Consider the following 23,041-nt stretch of genomic DNA (forward strand, 5'->3'; position numbering starts at 1 on the left):
ATGGCGACTTTTTGGCTTCATGAATATTATTTAGACGTTCTGGCGTTGCTTGGTTACCTCTTGTGGCGTCTGGTCACGTAGCCTAATTTATATTCATAAGCCAGGCCTACAGCAGAGTAGGATTCGCTCATTTGCGGGCATACTATAACGCCCACCTACCAACGTCTGCCTGACAGCCAATCATATTCCAGGCTATTACTTTGCGTCGTTAATATTCATGTTCTTACCCGTCGTCATAGTAGGATTAATAAAACTGTCCTGTTTCATCACGTGGAGAGACGGAAGCCCCGGTCAGCTGATGTTTACGTTAATTCAAAGGCATGATGTCATTCATAAAATGTATGTTTTATGGCATATGTGATCTCTTTTTATCATCTCGACTACTTAAATCTCTATTACGTCACAAAAGTTGTACAATATTACTATAATGCAGTTTCTCAGTTTCTTAATTTTGAAAACCATGAACTCAATTTAACCATATCAACATTTTAAAAATAATTGTAACGATCTTTTAGTAACTTATTTCACCTTGAAAAAAATAATGGTCATATTGGCGTGTATTTAAATTATATTTTATTAAATTAAACTAATTTTTTATTTATTTTTTTAGATAAAAGTAGTTTTTACCAAATAATTTTTATATTTTTATTTGAACACGTTCATTTACAAACAACTGATGAATATTTCTCATTCACCTGTTGTTTCAAAACTTTGTTTGAACAGTTTCGGACGTGGGTTGAACTATTCCTGCTGCAGGGGCGTGCAATCAGGATTTAGAGCGTTCAGGAAGGAAACTGGAGCCTGGGAAAAGCGCTGCAAACCCCGCTCAAGGAATGGAACACACCCGGAACTCGAGTTCCTTATTGATTCATCTATAACACTCTCTGGTTTGTACTTGAGTGCAGCATGTGTGCACGAATGTTTAATGTTGAACTTTAAAGAGGGCTAAAACATGTCTGGTGTGGAAGTCGCCAAAGAGGAACTCAAGGAGATAGACATATGTGACATCTGCTCGGATGAGGAGAGCGGAGTTTTTCTTAACTCAGGTGCGTCGTACTTTGACGGCTTCTCAGCGTTTCACAAATGGGCTTCAAAAGGACGTTCAGTTTCGGACGGAAACTGTGAGTGCGCCAAAACAGCTTCGGTCTCACTGTGCAAGTGCGCAAATGTGCCTCATGGAGCAACAGCTGGAGAGATCCGTATGGAGAGAGCAGGAGGAGGTGTGTATTCGGATGAAGAGGACCTGAGAGCGTCCCGCTCATCATCTATAGTGGACTGTCTGTTAGTGGAGCTCTATGACACGTACAGTAATAATGTCAGAGAGGTGGACAGCTCGACCGAAGCCTCCAGCTCAGATGCCTTCCTGGGCAGGAGTAACACTGGCTCCAACTTTCTCCAAGAACTTCAGGAGAAGCACACGAGGCGCCATCAGATGAAATACTTGGCTCAAAAAGGTGAGCCACTCACACAGTCAATGTATTTTTATTTATGTAAAGCACACACTATCATTTATTCCAAGAGTTTGGAATAATTACAATTAATTTTGGAATAATTACATTTTTTCATGTTTTTAAAAATAGGCTACAGATAAAATCTGTTACATTGCAAAATATTACAAATTAGAATAACTGTTATATATGGTGAGTCTTCTTTTAAAAACATTCAAATCTTAATGATATTAAAATCTTAAATATTAAATTTTTATTGGAAGTGTTTGTTATATGAAGTTCTACTGAATGATTGTTTGAATAATTTACAGAATTAAAAATTTGAGAACCCATATTTATTCATTCAAATCATGATATAAAATAAAGTCTAGATATAGGGGTTTATTTTTGAGGTTTTCTATCATTTTTCAAAATGTTTGTACTTTTTGAAATTATTATTATTATTATTATTATTATTATTACATTTTCATTTTTATACTTATTGTATTTCATTTTAGCTGTTCATTTGCTTCTGGAAGGACATTACTCTTAAGCAATATTAAAATAAATTTTCTCTCAATATGGTTAGGTTGTTTTAAATTGTTTTAGATGAAGTAATGTGCCACATTGCAGAACTGACCCAGTTTTAATGCCACCTTTGTTTGTTGAAGTAACTGAATTGTTGTCTCAGTTGCTCAGGTTCTTTGTAGGCCATAATGACAATTTGCATAAAGAGGTTACATACACCGTGTTAAATCCAAATGACCTTAATCTGTCTACATAAATGCCAAGTTATGCACACATTAATCTGAGATTTGTGTGCCTTTTCATTTTTCCCAAAATGAATGCATTTCCTATAGATTTAAACCAGCTTTATTTTGTGCTCAGGTCTGGAGGAGCTGAAGTGGATCATTCAGGAAGTGAAGTATCGTATTGGTGTGCAGTCGGCCAAACTGGTGCGTCAGGTCAAGAGGAAGGACAGACTTCGGCAGAAGTTTCAGAAGAACTGTGATATAGTCACTGCCTGCCTGCAAGCCGTCTCTCAGAAAAGACGTAATTACAAATCATTCTCTCATTTCACTCCTCTTCCAGTCATTATTGCTTTAAGTAGTCAGTGTTATATTACCCAAGGCTTTCTTTGCTATTTGAAGACTAATGTATTCTAGATCGAAAGCATGTCTTTACTTTCACTGGCGCTTGATGTCTGTTATTCCTTAAAGGAATAGTTCACCTAAAAATGAAAATTTGCTGAAAATGTACTCGCACTCAGGCCATCCAAGATGTAGATGAGTAGTTCTTAATGAGAACAGATTTCGAGAAATGCAGTATATCATTCACTCATCAATGGATCGTCTGCAGTGAATGGGTGCTGCCAGAATGAGAGTCCAAACAGCTGATAAAAACATCATAATAATCCACAAGTAATCCACACAACTGTCCAAAAATTGGCATCTTTTTTTAAACAAAAGCTGCACGTTTGTAAGAAACAAATCCATAATTATGATGTTTAATGTTACAAGAGATTAATTGATGGACTGGAGTGATGTGATGGGGATTACTTGAATTATTGTGATAATTTTTTCAGCTGTTTGGAATCTCATTCTGATGGCACCCATTAGGGCTATGCTTGTCAGTGAACCACTGCTCTGTGTAGTACATGCTGCTCCGTCTGAAAGCAGGTGATGGAGGTTTACTTCTAATCACAGAACCGGCTTTACTGACGAGATGTGCATGATCATTGCATTCGATTATTTGCACTGCAGAGGATCCTCTGGTGAGCAACTGATGTGATGCTAAATTTCTCCAAATCTATCCTGATGAAACAAGCTCATATGCATCTTGGATGACCTGAAGAGAAGTACATTTTCCTTTAAAGGGGTTTGCAGTATAGTTTACATAGGTAGCGGTTGCTAAAAAGCTCTGGGTCCCATATATCAAATGCATTTTTTCTTCACTTTGTTCTAGTTCTCTGTTGATGTTTCAGAAGACAGTGCTCTCAAATATCTCGCCACTATCACAGGATTGACTCCTCCTCAACTTTAAAATTTAATTATTTGCATTAGATTCAGAACACGGACTATGTTCAATATCACTGAAATTCAATCCATTTGGTTTCAGAGGCGACTCATTCATGTGATGAGTTTATGACACTTGCATGCAAATTTGCACTGTAAAGTTGTTGAACTATTGGTCTCAAATTTGTATTTGCATTTTGCTCGCAAATTAGTAATGGTGTAGTCATTGTGCAGCAGTAAAACCTTTACACATTTGGATGCAATGAGTCCTTTTGTTTTATGTATTTGGTTCAGACACAAGCATGTTGTCCTACTAATACAGCAGCCTTGCATCGTTTAATGTCTTTTTCCTCTATTTTATCTACATGCAGCAAGACAAGTACTGTCAAACAGGTACAGTATGAAATCACATCCAAACCATAGCTCTGCATGGTTGCCATTCATCAGTCGATGTCTATTCTTAATGCAAGAGGTGTCACTTTGTAGTTGTGAACACTGATCTATAATAGAGAATATATAGATCAGTGGTTGTGAATGGTTATGGTCTAGTTTTTTATTTGTTGGCATGTTTATTTTTGTAAACATGAGTAGCATGGTTTATTACTGAATGTATGTCAGAATTTATACTAGAATGCTTATCCAATGGAAATAATATAAGAAACATTTTCTATATCAGGGCTTTTTTTTTCGCCAGACATTTTTCAGGAACTGTTTTGTGTCCCTCTCATAAGTAACATTAAGTCTGCTCTCTTCATAAGGTAAGTTCAGGTAAATTGGCTAACTTTTGGGCAATCTTTAAGAAATTTTAATGATCAAATTTGCCTGATTTACCCTTTTGTTTGGATAGTTAGTATTGAATTTGGATTATCTCAAGACTTTATTCTAACTGGGTCCTAAATCAAGAATGTTTACTTGTGTTCTTAAAGTAAAGGTTCTTTATTGGAATTGATGGTTCCATGAAGAAGCTTTGGCATTTATAGAATTTCTTCATGCCACAAAATGTTGTTGTTGTTTTGTTTTTGTTTTACCAAAAATACTGCTTATGTTTCATCTCTGAGAAACCCCCCTTTTGGAAGTTTTTAAGAGTATATAGTGTTATATTTCCATATTCCTACTTGTTAAAGATTAAGGCTAAAGTTGGCATCATGGCACTAGTCATGACTGTTCAAGTCATTGTTTTCTTCAGCTGTTTCTGATCTGTAGCCATCCTCCAGAGCTCCAGCGCTCTCTCCTCCCTCTCAACCCGGAATGTGACGCTCATATGTGGGTGTGACTGTGAGACACGCGCATCAATGCGATATTCCGCCTCACCCATCCTCCGCGTTCTGTTCGATCACCTTTGATGCTTTTATTCTATTTAAAGTTCACATGCTTTAAGTGCAGACAATGCATCTTCACGTATGGTGATAAAGGATTCGCGAATGTGTTGTTTTCCTCTGATTTATTGATCTGGTCGATCATAACGAGTAGGATTTATTTTTAGATAAAATGATTCTCGGTATGAGATCGGTGTAAATGCGCGGTCAAACGGAGCCCTCAGGTTTTTCTCCAGATGAAGCAGGGACGGTTTGTTTCCTCTAAGAGGCCGAGGGTTTGTGTGAAACAGCAGAATGCAGCTGGAGGGGTCGGTAATATTATCAGTAATGTGCTGAAGAAACGCAACGGCATCTCCAGAAGAGCGCCGCTCCTGCTGTGCACCCTAGAGCCAGGTGAATACAGCATGCTTTTAAATAATTATTTTTATTCGTTATTAGTCTTTGCCCTGGTATTATTGATAAAACTATTGATTTATTTGCATTTTTGCTGAATGTAGAATGGTGTTTTTGTGATAATTATGTGACCTATAGGGCCTTCCCATATTATGTCGTATTCGATATATATTTTTCTTTTTGCAATATTAATATAACTGAATTATGTATTTCAGTAAACTGTATAAGTAGTATATATGTTAATAGAATTAAATGTAACAAAATGTAATGGTTTTGAATTTGAGGTGTCCTGAAATTTGTTTAAGGTTTATTTTAGTCCCTTAAGAAATAATTTATTAAATAAATATTACGCTCACTTTTAAATATTATTTCTGTATTAATTGGTCATTGCTTTAAAAGTTTTAGGGTAAAAAATGGCCCCTTTTAATTTAAAAGGTGTATTACACTGCACATGACTAATGCTTTTCACTCGGACCCTTGTGTCGTGTCGTGTAATGGAACATGAGTGCAGTAGGAGCGCTGGAGGGATGATTGTAATCGTGTAGGTTAATCCGGAACAGAGCCGGCTGACGAGGGAAATGCAGAAATGGTGCCATTCTGCTACTGATTGTTATTTATCGCATGGAACTATGACCGAGATGGACTCTGGTTGGTGTTAATTTCTTTTTATGTAGCGGAAAAAAAAGGTCTGTAGGAGAAGTAGCCGCTTTCGTGTTAGTGAGGTAGAGTTGTTTATACGCGATTGACAGGATTTTGCTTATAGCAATGGCTACTGTGAAAGTTACATAACTGTAAAGAATTCATCGTGTTGTTATAACCCTTCATCGCTCAATATGACGCCTTTAGCGTTGATAAGAAACAGGGTTTATTTCGCCTTGATACATGATGGTGTCGTGTATCCGGAAGAAACCGCAGGCGGAAGTGAGATTCAGCACCGCTTTGGAACGGACAGCGACATTTATCAGCCATTCGATCTCCCGCGTTTGGTTTCTCGTGGTCGATAAAAATGCACTAATACACTTGTCGTTTCCAGTAACTTTTTTTGTTGTTGTATTTATTCCTGTTAGACAAAAAATAAACTTAAAAACATGAGTTAGGTAACCTGCCTGCCATAAATAATGAGCCACTGAAAGAAAACAAACCTCATTATTTATGAGTTACAAAAGGGATGTTAGTACATTTGTAACAAGAGGTTTCAAAAAAAAAAAAAAAAAATATATATATATATATACACACACACACACACAGTAAATGAAGAAAACTTTGATGTGATGAATTTCTGGAATTTTCTGACCTAAACATTACTCTTTTCTTGCTTAACCACTTGTCTGTGCATCTGTGCATTTTAGTTGGATATTTTCCGTTTTTTTAATGATAAAATCCCTTCATTCATTTATTGAGACACCTGCATCTCCAGAGGAGACGTCTTTATGGTCATTATTGTCTCACTGATAATGATAACTATTTTTTTTTTTTTTTTAGGGGTGGACACCAGATTGAAGTTCACTATTGAACCTTCTTTATGCAAGAACGGCTTTCAACAAGTATGTACTAGCTACCCACTGTTGAAGATGTGTGTCCAACTCCCCCTAAATAGAAATAAATAAACAGTTTGGTTAGCATGTTGATTGTTTGTGTTTGTTTTGCTCTGTAGTGGTACGACGCTCTGAAGGCAGTGGCCAGACTCCCAGTAGGGATTCCCAAAGAGTGGAGGAAGAAGGTATATGTGTTGGAAATTTCTCTCTTTAGACACTGAAAGTCAATGTTTTCATATCTATGAAATTTTATGTACTGTATAATGTTTGGGCTTTTTTTGGTATAGGTATGGCTGACCCTAGCTGACCAGTATCTCCACAGTATCTCCATAGACTGGGAGAAAACAATGAGATTCGCTTTCAATGATCGTAGCAATCCAGATGATGATACTTTGGGAATCCAAATTGTGAAGGTATGTGTGTATATTACGTCCAAATTGTGAAATGGAAACTCACAAAAAAAGTGATAAATGTCACATATTGCCTTTGTTATATAACATAATATAATATAATATAATATATGTAGTGAAGTCACTAAACAGTCAGTATTAGTTGTACAGTCATTGTAAGCAAGCAAATAAATCGTGGATTTAGAGTAAGCATTTAGCATTAGAGATTTTAAATTGAATCAAGTCAGATAAAAGGTTATATGGTGCAGTGGGATATTTGCTCATTGTAGTGCGTCAGTTTGTGGGTAATGTAACAGTAGGTGTGTTTGTGTAGCTCTGGAGAGAGAGAAAGGTGATCTATCGGACACGTGTGGACACAAATGAGCAAAGTTCAGTGTGCTTATTTACATAAGACCAGTAACGCTTTGTTTCCCGCCTCCTTCAGGACCTGCACAGGACCGGCTGCAGTTCATACTGTGGCCAAGAGGCGGAGCAGGACCGCGTGGTGCTGAAGCGGGTGCTGCTGGCATACGCCCGCTGGAACAAGACTGTCGGATACTGTCAGGGCTTCAATGTTCTGGCTGCCCTCATCCTGGAGGTCACAGAGGGAAATGAAGGAGATGCGTTGAAGGTTTGCTTAGACGCTCTGTGAATTATATTTTTTGACCTTTATTGTAGGCTGTTATTTACTTATTTGTGACCCTGGACCACAAAAGTCTTATGTCGCTGGGGTATATTTGTAGCTATAGCCAAAAATACATTATATGGGTCAAAATTATCGATTTTTCTTTTATGCCAAAAATCATTAGAAAATTGAGGAAAGATAATTTTTCATGAAGGTATTTTGTAAATTTCCTATCATAAATATATCAAAACTTCATTTTTGATTAGTAATATGCACTGCTAAGATCTTCATTTGGACATCTTTAAAGGCAACAGCTTTTTATACCCTCAGATTCCAGATGTTCAAATTGTTGTTTCTCTGCCAAATATTGTCCAATCCTAATAGACCATATATCAATGGAACTCTTATTTATTCAGTTCTTAGATAATGTATAAAAATTGTTGAAATTTTTAAAAAAAATTGACACTTAAGACCAGGGTCACATTTTTTATTTATTTTTGAGGATGCACCAGAGGCAATGCTTGCTCAATGCCCTCATTTTTATTTTATTTGCAACCAGAATTCCAATTTAATCTATAATAAAAATTTGGAAATTATTAATCCAACAGTTATCCAACATACTTATCGTGTGTATGTGTTTGTTTAATTCTATATTTTTTTATTTACTATTTTATTTGATGTTCATTCTTTGTTTCTCTTTCTATTTTATTTAAAAATAGTTAAACTATTTTTAAATGCTATTTAAATTTTTTTTTACAAATTTTATTACATGCATGATTTTATTTTTTGTCTCCTTTTTTTCTCTTTCTTTTTGATTTACTTTTCTTCCCATTTGTATATATTTTTTTTAATATTGAATTTAAAAATATTGAATTTCTTTTTTTAAGTTATTTAGTTGGTCAAATCGCATAATTGTTTAAAATATTTTATTTTTAATTTAACATATATTTAATAATTATTTCATGCATTCATATTATTATATAAGCAAGTAAATATGCTAAAATTCATTATCTTTTTAATTACTGTTGTTTTGAAAGGTGATGATCTATTTGATCGATAAAGTGCTCCCAGATAGTTACTTCGCCAATAACCTGCGTGCCCTCTCAGTGGACATGGCTGTGTTCAGAGATCTGCTGCGAATTAAGCTTCCAGAACTTTCTCAGCATCTCCACCATCTCCAGAAAGTAGCCAATCGGGAAGAAGGAGGTGTGTAGTAACCCTGTGTATCTATAGCTTACGGATGCAAAAGAACAATGTCTGTTCCAGGTCAACTTCAATGTGTCAGCATTGTGTTTCAGGGAGCTATGAGCCTCCGCTCACCAACGTCTTCACCATGCAGTGGTTTCTGACCATGTTTGCCACTTGTTTACCCCATCACACCGTGCTGAAGATCTGGGACTCTGTCTTCTTTGAGGGCTCTGAAATGCTGCTGCGTGTAGCTCTCGCCATCTGGGCCAAACTTGGAGAGTAGGTTTATCAATCATCTGTCCATGATAGAGAGTGGCAGAATAGGCCAGATTCCAAAGAAAGATTGGATCTTGTATCAAGTGTTCTGCATCTCTCTCTCAGGCGAATTGAGGAGTGCCAGACTGCTGATGAGTTTTATAGTACTATGGGCTGCCTGACGCAGGAAATGCTGGAGCACGACCTTATCGACTCCAGTGAACTCATGCAGGTTGAACTAAGCATATAAAAGATCTTGAATAATTAAAGTCATTAATAATATATAAACATTATCATATAACTCAATCAACTATAGTAGCTTTAATGTTGCAAAATAGTGTTGAAGATGCCGAAAGTTTGCTTTTGGGGCTAAAAGCGTGTTTTTCGTCCTGACAGATGGTCTACTCCGTGGCCCCGTTCCCGTTCCCCCAGCTGGCTGAGCTCAGGGAGAAATACACCTACAACATCACCCCGTTCCCGACCCCTGTCCGAGCGAACAGCAGGTATGAGAGCTGAAGACACTCGACACCCACAGCACAGATGGCATCCGTGAGAGTTTAGTTGTCATAACACGTGATCGTGACTGCAGGGTGTTGTTTTATGACACATATTATTGTATATTGGCATGCAAATATCAAATGCAAATGTTCTTCACAAACGTTATACTCAGTTTAAACATCATTTTTTACTTTTAAGAAGAGATGTAGGCAAGCAACAGTGCAATAAAAAAGCATGTACATTTTTCTTGTATTTCTCTCCATTTTAAAATATTTATTAACATTTTTATTTATTTATTATTTATTTTTAATTTTTAAAATAATAATTTTTTATAATAATTAATACAATTATTATTTTAATTTTATTTTATATTTTTTAACTTTTTAAATATTTGTTTTCCATTTTATCTATCTACTTTACTCTGCAAAATATTGAATTAGCGTTAGTGTTATTTTTTTATTATATTATATTTTAATGTATTTTTATTTTATTTTATTTAAAAACATTCAAAAAAGTATTTTATTTTTCATTGTTTTATTTCATTTCTTCATATTGTCATACTTAATTACTTCATGTTAAAGCTTAGAACCTGACTATTTTTGTTTCTGTTTTTAAAATATCATAACTATTTTATTAATAAATACAACAATTATTGTTATATAATCTAATCTGCATAATATAATTTATTTAATTATTTAATACATTTTCTGGGTTGTTCTATTTATTTATTTTTTTCATATTATAATGTTTGTTTTATTTTATGCAATATATTGTTTTTTTTTCTCCCATGTATAGTCTTGCACTCCATGGATGGGAGAGTGATGATGATGATGCTGACATGGATGATGAAGACTCTATTGTCACCGCTCTGGGTTGCCTGGGGCCTCTTGGAGGACTTCTGGCCCCTGAGATCCAAAGATACCAAAAGCATCTTAAAGGTCTGTGTCTAAAAAAGCTTTCGTAAGCCAAAAGCTGAAAGCAATTTTATAGTTTCGTACACTATTTAATAGTGCAGTCTGTGAGGTTACAAACTTAACTCCTGCTTCATGATTTATGTCATGCTGAACACAGGAATTTATCAAATGCACAAGATGTTTCATATGGTGTTTAACATTTCATGTGTCTCTAAAGCTGTACTGGCAGTGTCAAAATAAGGGTGATCTCATGGAGTAATGGAAATATGAGCTCAGTGTACCTAACCCTGGCAAATCCTTCCCAATCCTGTCTGAATTTGTCCTCAAATGGATTGAATTCTCAATGCATTTGTTAGTTCTTGTTGTCTCTTGAGGTGGGTAGACTCTTTCCAGCTGTCCTTAATTATAGCCTTCAGTTCCAGTGCAACTAAACAAATGAAAGGTTTGGAAAGGAGCCGACGCAGCCATTACTCAAGTTACCCAATAAAACGTTTCTCAGATTTTTTCTTTGTGTTTTCATCTGCCCTGCAGAGCAGAGAGCGGAGCAGAGCTCTCACGGGAGTAACATGGCTGAGCTGAGTCCCGGGGCGGTGGGCACGGGGCGGGCCGAGCACCAGGCGGCCATCAACAGCATGATGCTGGAGCGAATGAGCACTGACATCAGCGCTCTGAAGAAACAGTACTCACGCATCAAACAGAAACAACTGCAGCAGGCTGGGCTCCTGTACATCCACACAGGTACAGTGTGGGCTTTACAGCTGTAGATGAGTTCAGGAAGTGACTGAATGTAGTGTTGGTCAGTGTGTTGTGACATTTTTCCCAGGACCTCCAGTGGAAGCTGAAACTATTGAACCTCATCAAGCCAGTAAACAGCAGAAGCACCACACTGGTACTGATTTTGATGGGTCAGCTGTGGTTTCATTCTAGATAATTGGTGAAGTCTTTTGATTGGTTTCGGGTCTGCTACTGTGTATTGCAATAAATCATACTTCGTTTTTACATTTTTGTGACAGTTAAACTGATGAAGAGCATATTTGCTTTGCAGGGGATTGGTATATGCTAAAGCTTGTTAATTATTTCTCGAAATATTGACACAGACAATATGGGCAGCACACCAACATAATGCCGTTGTACTTTAGGAGTCCAGAGTTCAAGCCCCTGCTCACTGACCTTTCCCGATCCCATCCGCTTCTCTCTCTCCCACTTTGCTTTCTGTCTGAAAATACCGTCCTAAACTAATAAAGGCAAAAAAAAAATATATATATATATATACTGTGCAGGTGCATCTCAATAAATTAGAATGTTGTGGAAAAGTTTATTTCAGTAATTCAACTCAAATTGTGAAATTGTATTAAATTCAATGCACAAAGGCTGATGTAGTTTATGTCTTTTGGTTCTTTTACTTGTGATGATTCTGGCTCACTTTTAACAAAAACCCTAAAATTCACCATCTGAACAAAATGAATACTTCATAAGACTAATAAAAAACTCATTCTTAGTATGTTCATTTACTGTACATGTACTCAATACTTGGTAGAAGCTCCTTCTGCTTTAATTACTGCCTCTATTCGGCGTGGTGTGGAGGTGATCAGTTTGTGGCACTGCTGAGGTGGTCTGGAAGCCCAGGTTTCTTTGACAGTGGGCTTCAGCTCATCTGAATTTATTGAGCTTTCGTTTCTCAATTTCTTCTTGACAATAGCCCATAAATTCTCTCTGGGGTTCAGGTCTGGTGAGATTGCTGGCCAGTCAAGCACACCAACACCATGGTCATTTAACCAACTTGGCAATGTGGGCAGGTGCCGAATCCTGCTGGAAAATGAAATCCGCATCTTCAAAAAGCTGGTCAGCAGAAGTTGCAGTGACTTTGGTTTTCAAAAAACAGTAGACCAATACCAGCAGATGACATTGCACCCCAAATCATCACAAGACTTAAATTACTTCAGTCTGTGTGCATTGAATTTATACAGATTTTTGTGAATCACCCTTTAATCTTTTGGTTTACTTTGCTGGATATAACAAATGATGAAAAAATAAACATTTAAAATAAGATAAATGGTCTATGCTTAATTTCATGAAGTGTGCAATTAATTGCAATTAATCACAGAAAAAGGGTGTGATTTAATTTGAAAAATGTTATGGATTGACACCCCTAAAAAAAAAAAAAAAATATATATATATATATATATATTTTGATTGATTGATTGATTTTTACTCATTGATATTGATTCTTCACAGATAAGTGTCCAGCCACCAGTATCCTTCCCTCTCAAATCGGTCCCTCCCCTGTGGTCAACCATCTTCTACTGGGCAGGAGGCCCAGACCTGGTCAGAGGCCCCCAAAGAATGGGGTCATCCATAACGGTGAAGGTCCTCAAGCCCACTCCACACCCAGCCAAGATCAGATGATTCGGGCCAGACATCACTCGCCCTGGAGAACACATGTGCGAGCGCACCGGAGGAACATTGCCAGGGCACGGGCGCAACTCGGGTTTGATGATTCTCTGGAGATAGAAGATGAACAAATGAGCAAAACAGAAGAAACTACTGAAGAGGGAACACGTGAGGATGAAGAGCAAGAAAAGGTGGAGACTGTAAGCTCTGGAGAAGGAGAAGATCTCCAGGAGATCAACAAGCACTTGTCTTCTTTGGGACTTTCATCTGAAGCTTCTGATCCAACTCCACAACCAGACACAGCTTCTGATCCATCTACATCATCTCCAGAACTAACTTCTGATCCATCTACATCATCTCCAGAACCAACTTCTGATGCTCCTACACCAACTCCACCACCAGAACCACAGCCAGAGCCCAAACCCACGGCCTCAGCTCCGCTCCCATCCACCCGCCGTCCAGGCTCAGACTCATCTAGCTCAGAAAGTGGAGGCTCCCTCAAAAGAAGCCCTTCAACATCAGCTGGAGAACCTCCGAAACCACAGCAGATCTTCTCCCCGTTCCCTTGCATCAAAACCCCTCGCAAGTCCACCACTGCCAGAAACTTGGGCCTCTACGGTCCAACTGCCAGGACTCCAAACGTGCACTTTCCCCAGATGAGCAGAAGCATGAACCATATTGGAAACACCACAAGGCGGCGATGATGAATCTTCGACTACAGACGACCACATATTTAATTCTTCATATCAATACATTTGGGTTCAAAACTCCAACCACGAAAGCACATCTCTAGTATGGTTTCAGATGCTCCAGAACATCTACATTTAGGAACAATATTGGATGATTTAATGCTTCCATGAAGTTTATAACATGAATTTATGAAGGCTGTTTCTTGTGTTTTTATATATATATATATATATATATATATGAATATATATATGGTATATATATATGAAACCCTACCTAAACATTTGCGAATTATACCCGACATTGAAAGTATCTCTTGTTGCATGTTCAGGTTAGCAGTATTCACTACAATGCACTATGTATGTTAACTTACATGCTTCAAAGCTCAGAAAATCACATGTATGTAAAACACTCATGCTAAATGACTGGGAAATGCTGCAGTTCTGCATTGCACAGTCCAAAAGGATTTTTTACACTATTTAATCATATAAAGTTAACCAATTTTCCATGTTCACTTGTTTCTGTTGTTTTCACAACACTTGTTCATTTTCCAATCATGCCATTCATGTTTCTTTTATTTTGATCTTTCCTTAGTAAAATATTTATTTGCCATCTGAATGACCCAAGTTGAAGTTCTCTTTTCTGATGCTCTGGTTAAAACTCTCCTGCAATTTAACGTCCCTTTTGAATGTTTCTCTTCTCTATTAATCTCTGGTGCTTATGAGTAACGGAGGATCACAAATGCCCCACAAAGAATAAAAGACTTGCAAGTATGATAAAAAAAAAAAACTCTTCAGTTTCTACTTATTTCTGTTGTTTCCACTCCAATAAGTAATTTGTGTTTGTTTTTGAATTAAAACCACAATATTAGTTCTTCAGGCATAAAATGACTTTACATAAAACATAAGGCATAAAGAATACTTTTTCAAAACATTGTTATCCAGCGACATGCATGAACTGAATGGAAATGTATGCATGTTCTTATGAAAGTGGCATATTCGGTTGTTTTGAACCAAAATAACCACCAGTATCTTACACTGACATGATTATATGAGTGTCTTCTGGGCATTTAATCTGCCATCGTTACAAGGGCCTGATGAAAAATTGAAATGTAAAATGCATTCAACCTGAAGAGGTTTTATATTAAGCCCCTCAAAAATCTTTTAGACATGTTTTTAGATCCTTCCATACTGTAAAGAATTGTTACCATCGTATGATGTGTAAAATGTCAAATCAAGGCCTGTGCTTGCTCAAGTCGTCCTGAAACTCACTGCAATATAACCAATATAACTGGTTTAACTGCAATAATAATTGTTTGTCTGTGGTGTTGCATCAGTGTGTTGTGAGAATGTAGGCAAAAGCAATTCCTCTTCTGCAACTTTAATGCATGGTGTTGAAAATGAGCACTTTGTTCACAGAAACTGTTACATGTTTACTTTAGTGTCTTCAGGGGTCTTATTAAGCATCAGAAAGTTTGTTGAAGCCACCACTATTTTTGTGAGGATTTTTTAAATAGTCTAAAAGCATGTAACAAATGAATCTTTTCCTGAATTAGAATATTTTTTCTAATTTTTTGTTCTTTTAAAAATTAATTGTGATAGGATTTTAATAAGTTATGGCCAACAACGACATGCTTCTGTGTGGTTAGGCCCGAAAGCTTTCAGTGTCAGGGAGGCCAAACTGGCAACCTCTGCATAAGAAGTACAATAAATATGGTGAGTAACAAGCCATTGTGTTTTGTAGCATTGTTAACACTTGTTTACAACTCAAACTTTTAGCAGACAACTATAGTCATACTATATATTCAGTAGCAATAGCATCTCCATATGTGAGCATACAAAAGGCTGGAAAGTATTTCTGACTAAGCCTTTAATAGTTAGCTAACTATTGCATGATGACACATGTTTGCGGTTACAGCAGTTTATGAGTTTCACCGTGCGGTAGACCTCAGGTGATAAGAAACGTGTATTTAAAACAGTTTACATTTGGGGATTTTCCAGATTTCTGGATTAATTTTATGAACAGACGAAAATGGTTTTACCCTTACACTCTTGTGTTTTATAGCCTTTGTAATAATTGAACACCAGATGTCGCTGTTGAGCTAGCTTAGTTTTCCTTCTCAACTAGCCTAAAACAGTTTAGAAGCTGATTGTGAGAAGAAATGTCCTGTTAATTATATAAATAATGTAACAAATAACTCGTTGAAAGCATATGTCAATACATATAAGGCATTTTAATGAGTTTTTCCATAAAGATGAAAGACGTCTTTTCCCAAACATGCAAAGAAAGGGTATGTTGAGAAAAAAATGAGTCATAAAGTAATTAGGGTTATGATTTCCTTTAGGGAGAAAAAGCACAAATGTATACATGTCATCATCATGATAGGCTCAAACATCAGCTCTTCTCTTCCGCACAGAGACATTATTGACATGGTTTTATTGTACTGGTGTTCGCAGGCGCCACAGTGCTTCTACAGGATCTAATAATTAATCTATAAAACATCATAATGTTCATAAATCCACAAGAGGAAAGATGTTTCCTTGCCCCTGGCTAATATGAAGATGCAGTCATTCAAAAAGAAAAACACATATGAATCAAACAGACTTAAAAACTCCTTCAGCTCCAGTTTATTATTTAATCTTCTCCAAATACCCAAATAAACCCTGAGTGTCATTTGTGCTGGATTTATGCATCACTGTGTCCTTGTGAGAAAATGTTGGATGCAGACTTCCCAAGGGATCCTGGAATGTTCTGAATTTAGTGTTCTGATCGAATGGGCAGACGTGCCTGTTGAGACTGGCAAGAGGCCGAGTTCAGCTTGTATTTACTCCACGTATGATATCCCCAGGGGCCAATTTGTCTCACAGGGCAAAGGACAAGCTTGAAATTCACCTATGAATGATGCGACTGACTGAGTTTGCTTTTTTTTTGGTCATCAAGGTGTTGCTTTAAAGCTTGCAGGGGTCAGAAATAGAATTGATTCAAATGAATTTTCACATTTCTTAGTGCGAGAAAAATACGATGATTATGTTGTCATGTATGATTTGAAAATGTTTCATTGGAAGCAAGAACATCTGACCGGCAGTCATATGATCAATGATATAAATTAAGATTATAGCGACCTATTAAAAAAAGAGCAGAATCTTCCATTTCATTTTAGATTTTTTCTAATTTTTTTAATTCTAAAAACTTCATTTCGATTTAATTTTAATACCAGATATTTTGGATCCACAACTATAAAATAATTGAAAACAAGAAAAAAATGAAGGAAAAAGAAATATTGTTTGTGATGATTCTATCTGCTTGATCCATTGCTGAAAACATCTCGCTAATAAAAACAATAAAAATAATAATTAAAAAAAAAATGAATAAAATTAAAATAAAATAAAATAAGATGTTTGTGATTTTTCTAGCCACATGATCCACAGCTGAAAACTTTTTTTGCCATCTTATAAAAAAACAACAACAACAAAAACATAATAATTAAAAAATAATAAACAAAATAAAAATTATTTTTTGGTGATGATTCTAGCAAAATGATCCACAGCTGAAAAAGATTGTCATCAAATATAAAAATAAGTTGCTGCCATATTATCCAAAGCTGAAAAAAATTATTGCAATCTAATGAAAACAATAACAAATAATAATTATATAGGAATATATTGTTTGTTATGATTCTAACATGATCCACATCTTAAAAAAAATATTTCAATATAATGAAACATTACATAATAATGAAAACAAGAAATAACATAATTACAAATTTAAAAAACATGATATTGAAAGCCAGTGTGTGCAAATGTAAAAAAAAAAATACATTTATAGAAATATATATTTTTAAAAGGTCCACATCATATGGATGTGTTATGATGATGCAATATGACTTCTGTTTTTCTGCCTGTTTGAAGTTCCCATGGAAAACCCTATTCCTGCCCCACCCAGTGACCCAGTAATGACTTTATTCAGGAGCAGAGATACTTCCGGTTTGTTAATTAACTGGCCGAGTGACGGCCACAGTAATTGCTCAGTCCGGTTCAAACATGGATTATTTATCTGTCCCGTCACACGGGAGAGGGGACAACATGCGTGAATCCCTCACTGATGTCCTCTTCTGCTCTGCTCCTGCACGACTGCGCCGTAATCTACATGTTATAATCCATGCATGCATGACGGGGCGTAATCACACTTCCTCTGCGTTTCCGGCAGGATTACTGTGTGAGGAAGTGAAGGCTTACACAATCTGTGTGTGTGTGTGTTGTACAGGGAGAGTTTTATATTAATGTTCAAAGAGCTAATAAAATGCATTGAAAAGCAATGTTTTTTCCAACTGATACTGAAAAATTTGGAAAGGATCATATGAAGAGCCTGATCACTTTTATGAAATGAAATTTTATAATCTGCTACATTTAAAAATATATTTTTCAAAGTTGTAAATTAAAGTAAGATTATTGAAGCTTGTTTCTGCCATTGAATAAAACAAATGAAAATGTACAGTAATTGCAACTTTTCTTCTTAATTTAGAATTTATATCTTGAAGTTACAACTTTGTCTCGCAATTTTTAATTAACTATTTTTTTCTCAGAACTGAGATTCTGAGTCTATATCTCCTGAGTCTACATAAAGAGTTTTATTTTCAGAATTAGATGTTTGTATCTTGCAGTTCTGAGTTTATATCTTGCAATTGAAAAAAAGTTTATATATTATAATTGATTTTTTTTTTCTAAGAATTGCGATTTAATATCTAAGTTTATATCTTGTAATTCAGATTTCGTGTCTTGCTATTCTGAAAAAAAGTTTCTGAGCTGATATCACACGATTTATTTCTCAGAATTCAAAGAAAGTCTGAATTTTGAGTTTACTGTATATCTCACAATTCCGACTTTTATTCTCAGAATTGTGTTTCTATCTTGTAATTCTGAAAAAAGTCTACATTTTGAATTGAAATCAGAATTCTGTGTTTATATCTCTCAGTTCTGACTTTTTTCTCTTTTTTTATCCCGTTGCAGAAACAAACGTCCATAGTTACATATCATTTCTTCATAATTATGTGAAATTTACTAGCAGTTTCTGACTGAAAATAGTAAGTAAATCCTACACCACATTTGTTTCAATGCGCTTGCTTTGCAAGTCAAAAGTAGGTGTTATTCTATGAATATTTTCAGTCGTTGGTTCACAAAAATAAACTGAAATGCACATACTTTTATCTTGTTAACTTATGAGTTCAAAACTTTATTTAGAGCTGACAGAAGACTTCTTGTGGCCTGCGTGTTGATCGGTCAATGATGTTGATCTGCGGTTCTCGCTTTCTCTTCTCATTCATGAACTTTCTCTTTGTATAACAGAAGTTACGTGGCATTCAGCAACACAAACACAATCATAACATGTCAATGTAAAGAGCAGACAAGTGCAGACAGGGCTGTTCTCTGGGGTAATAATAACTATAATCAAGCGGACGTGCCCACTCACTGACTCATCTACAGGAAAGGTCATATACACATTAAGAGCTTCAACCATGCATTCAGCAAATGGAAATTTAATAGTCTGATAAAAATCAATTATTAAAAGGTCAGTTGGTTTGTGACCTGCAGAGTGATTTAACTTTTTTTTCTGCAGCTAAAATAGTTCTTGCATTTGCACTTGTCTACATACGCTTTGCCTTTTTGTCCCCAAGGGCTCATAAACAGAGCATGGGAACTAATGCAGACTATGTATTTGATTAATGGTTTCATTGTAAATTTTGTCCTGTGTGCTTGATGACACAAAGCACGTAAAATCAGCTCATAAGGGAGGTTCCAGCCCTCCTGGTGGAAACAATGCCCTGCTCTTAAAATGGGTGCAACGACACACACAGTTGAATAAGACGTGGAATGTGACGCCAGACATAAACACAGAGAGACAAATAAGACTAACATTGGAAGTAATCAGCTACTTCCTACCAGTGAAAGTGTATATTTGGGTGGTTTGGTCTCATTTTGTGCCAATACCTGCCAGTTAGCACAAGCATTTAATTCCTGCAATATAAATAGACATATAGACATAAATCCCAATAATATGAGTGAATAATGTGTATGCAGTAATACGCTTTATTTCCATTTTGAAAAGCAGCAAATCCATTACACCAATGCACAAATAAATACAAACATAGAACATTTTTAGAATAACAAATATTTAAATTGTTATTGATTAAACTCACGTTTTTGGATCATTAAATCATACAAATACCCACAAAGAAAAGATAAATGTATATTCCATATTTATTAAAATTGTATAAGACTTGTTTTGCATTTAGTGTTGAAAAAAAAAGGGTGAATCCCTGCTCTTGGCAAAAGATTGACACGTTTAAGTATGTTTTGTATCACAAACAACAAAGCTTGAATTTCCCACAACTATTGCAAACACAGTAAAACATGTTGCATGCCAACCAAACACAGGACTGCTTCCTTCATATAAATATCCTCTCTCTACCCTACAGAAGGGGCTAAAAGTGGAAAAATTAAACACTGCACCTGAAAAAAAAAAACAGCAAAACCTTGCTTCATTTCCACAGTGGACATGCATTTATAAATAATTTCCACTTTCTAGTTTCTCCATCTCACAGAAACTGTCTGAACTGCACAGAGTGAGCTGTCAAAAGTTGGACAATTCCCAGTCTCCCTCTGCTTTTAGTAAGGCAGAACGGGGGAAAAGATGAAGAGAGCAGTTCACTGACGGGATGAGGACGTGGCACAGACCCCTGAGACATTATTGAGTGACATTGAAAGCCAGAGGAATCTTGGCATTGAGACTCAATGCTCCTGCTGTAAGCTGACCATTGACATAGACCAAGTCTTTTTATTTATTTATTTATTTTGCTTTTGAGAAGCTGTGTATCGTCTTTTTAGTACTAAATGACATATAGAAGTCATTCACTAGCTCGCCCCAAAATGAAAATTTGCTGTTTATTTTCCCACCCAACTTTTTGTTTTCTTAAGCAGAACAGTAAAGATGATTTTTAGCCAAAACTGTGATCTTTGGTGATTATAAAATGGAAGTCAATAGCTACCGCCGCTTGAGAGTCGAGAAGAAGAATATACAGACAGCACAAAATGAACACTTGTGCTTCCTGATGATATATTGAGGTCTTATGAAGTGAAATGAGTGGCCTGTGCAAGAAACTGAACATTATTTACAGCATTATTACCTGTTATCCAGAGCGCAGGCAAACCGTGATATTATTCTTTTCCACAAAGTGGTTCTTTTGAACAGTTTGTTTCAATTAAATGGTCCAGTACACTTGTTTGTTTATGTAATCATGCAATGACAAAACATATATGTAATTATGTTATATAAAGCAGCCGATTAATGATGTGAAACACAAGGTAGTCCTAAACAACTGCTGGGTCAAGCAGTGAACCGGTTTAATAGAATGATTCGTTTGCAAACCAGACATCTCTATGGACTGGATGGCTCTGAATTCCAGGTGTTAATATTGTAAATAATGTCCTGTTTCTTGCACAGACCGATCGTTTCACTTCATAAGATCTCAATGTATCAATTTTGTAATTGTGTTGCTTGTATATATATTTTTTTACTCTCAAAGTGCTTTGCATTTTATGAATCACCAAGGTTTCAGAATATTGTTCTGCTTAAGAAAAAAAGTCACCTACATCACCTGCATGGCCTGAGGGTGAGTAAATTAACAGCAAATTTTCATTTTTGGGTGAACTATTCATTTACCCTGCACTATATTCTCTTCAACATGTCTGTATGATTACCGCAGGCCAAATTAAACTGCATCGCAAATTCCTGTTCTGATGCGCGGATACACAACATGTCTGTTATCAAATACTTTCTGTTGCCAGACATCACAACCTCACATTCGCATCCATCTTTGTAGCTCTCAGCTTTCACCTTTAGATGTCCTCAGAGGAAACCAAAAGCACCAGGTAACCACGTCTACTCTGAAGAGAAGAAAGCAACCGAGGGATGCGGGAAAATACATCCCGATATCTACACACACACACACACACAGGAGAATGAACGTGAGGGCGAACAATGATGTCCGTTCTTTGGGTTCCTGCTCTTCGGTCGGTCAGGTACACATCAGTGACCTGCTCATTGAGCTGCTCTGAGAATCTTCCATAATCAAATGCAAATAATGTAAGTAATACGGAGCAGAACTGCTGGAGTGAGTTTCCACCGGCCTTTATTCAGACTCAGGGATGTGGAGGTGGACAAACGCTCAATGGCTGCCTTTTAATGGAGATAAAATGAGGGTAAATGGAAAGCAGGAAATGGTAACCAGGATACAATTGGCACAAGGAAATTAAAAATTAATTGATTCATTGTGTAAAAAATATTTATATATTAGAATGATCAATATAGAGAATGGTCACAACTGAAATTGCAGAGACAAAGTCCTTTTAATAAAATGTCCTTATGAGTTGCAGCTGTGTAATTCACTGTATTTGATTGATTTATTGTGTACATATACACACTTTTCTCTCTTTGTATTTACTCATTCATATATTTAAAAACAATGTAAAAATATTTTAATATTACATTATATTGTTTCTTTGTGAAGCACAAAATACTGTAACTGAACAATGCAGTGTATGCAATCAAATTCGATAGATACATTTTTAGACTGAACAATTTTTACACTGATATTGATCATTTATGTAATGAATATAAAACATAAATGAATATATGAAAAAAGTATATTTATTGTCATTTTCTGGCACAAATGGCATCCGTGTTTCCTGAGAATGGCCCATTATGATGGCCAATCAAGTACAAGCACAGGAAGTCATGATGTAATATGGAGAATTAATTTGTCATGACGCACTGACCCCATGGCAAATCCGCTAATGCAGTAAATACTAATGTAATATTACCAGCCGATAAGCTGGATTACAGACAAAACACAGAAATAAAACCACCTGGGGATTTGAATTAACAAGCTTTCAGAGGCCTTGTTAGTCCCACGCACGATATTGAAGGATATTATGTTCATGGCAAAATGGCAAAAAGTGCTTCAAAGTAAATGAGGTCAGTGAGCAGAATGGACCGTTCAGTATAGGCTTTCAGGTAAGGTTTTTTGAAAAACAAAAACAAAACAAAAAAACATACCAATAACATGCCTCAGAACTTACAGTACAGTAATCCTTTAGGCTAAATTACCTTACACTACAATTTAAGTATTGACAGCTGGAGCTGAAGAGCAAAGATACCGCTAAAGCACAAATATGCACACGGATTCACACATGCACACACATGCAGTTTGGAAAAACATCTAACGTGTCTAACGTGTGACATTGCCTGTAGATGTAAGACCTGAGCCTACATCTGAAGGGTTAAGGGGGTCTCCAAGAGTTCAATGTGAGGCATGAAAAAACAAAGTCAGTGGGCAAGTTTTTTTGCAAAAAA

At 36.1% G+C, this 23,041-nt stretch overlaps 1 protein-coding gene across 2 annotated transcripts; it reads left to right on the plus strand.

The window, feature by feature from the left end:
- Positions 1-741: 741 nt before the first annotated feature.
- On the plus strand, positions 742-14,024 carry LOC113067712 (TBC1 domain family member 30-like). Of its 2 annotated transcripts, XM_026240138.1 has the most exons (14): positions 742-1,454; positions 2,316-2,480; positions 6,634-6,695; positions 6,806-6,871; positions 6,974-7,099; positions 7,521-7,706; positions 8,738-8,906; positions 8,999-9,167; positions 9,270-9,375; positions 9,540-9,646; positions 10,437-10,579; positions 11,087-11,293; positions 11,379-11,444; positions 12,791-14,024. In XM_026240138.1, exons 1-14 carry the CDS (start codon positions 953-955, stop codon positions 13,648-13,650), a joined length of 2,934 nt encoding a protein of 977 aa, XP_026095923.1. In that variant the 5' UTR covers positions 742-952; the 3' UTR covers positions 13,651-14,024. The 2 variants fall into 2 exon arrangements, with proteins under 2 accessions (XP_026095923.1, XP_026095933.1); XM_026240148.1 differs by lacking the exon at positions 11,379-11,444 and having other exon boundaries at positions 12,791-14,022.
- The last annotated feature ends 9,017 nt before the right edge of the window (positions 14,025-23,041 follow it).

The sequence above is a fragment of the Carassius auratus genome, chromosome 4 (assembly GCF_003368295.1).
Source record: "Carassius auratus strain Wakin chromosome 4, ASM336829v1, whole genome shotgun sequence".
In the NCBI taxonomy this organism is placed as follows: Eukaryota; Metazoa; Chordata; class Actinopteri; order Cypriniformes; family Cyprinidae; genus Carassius; species Carassius auratus.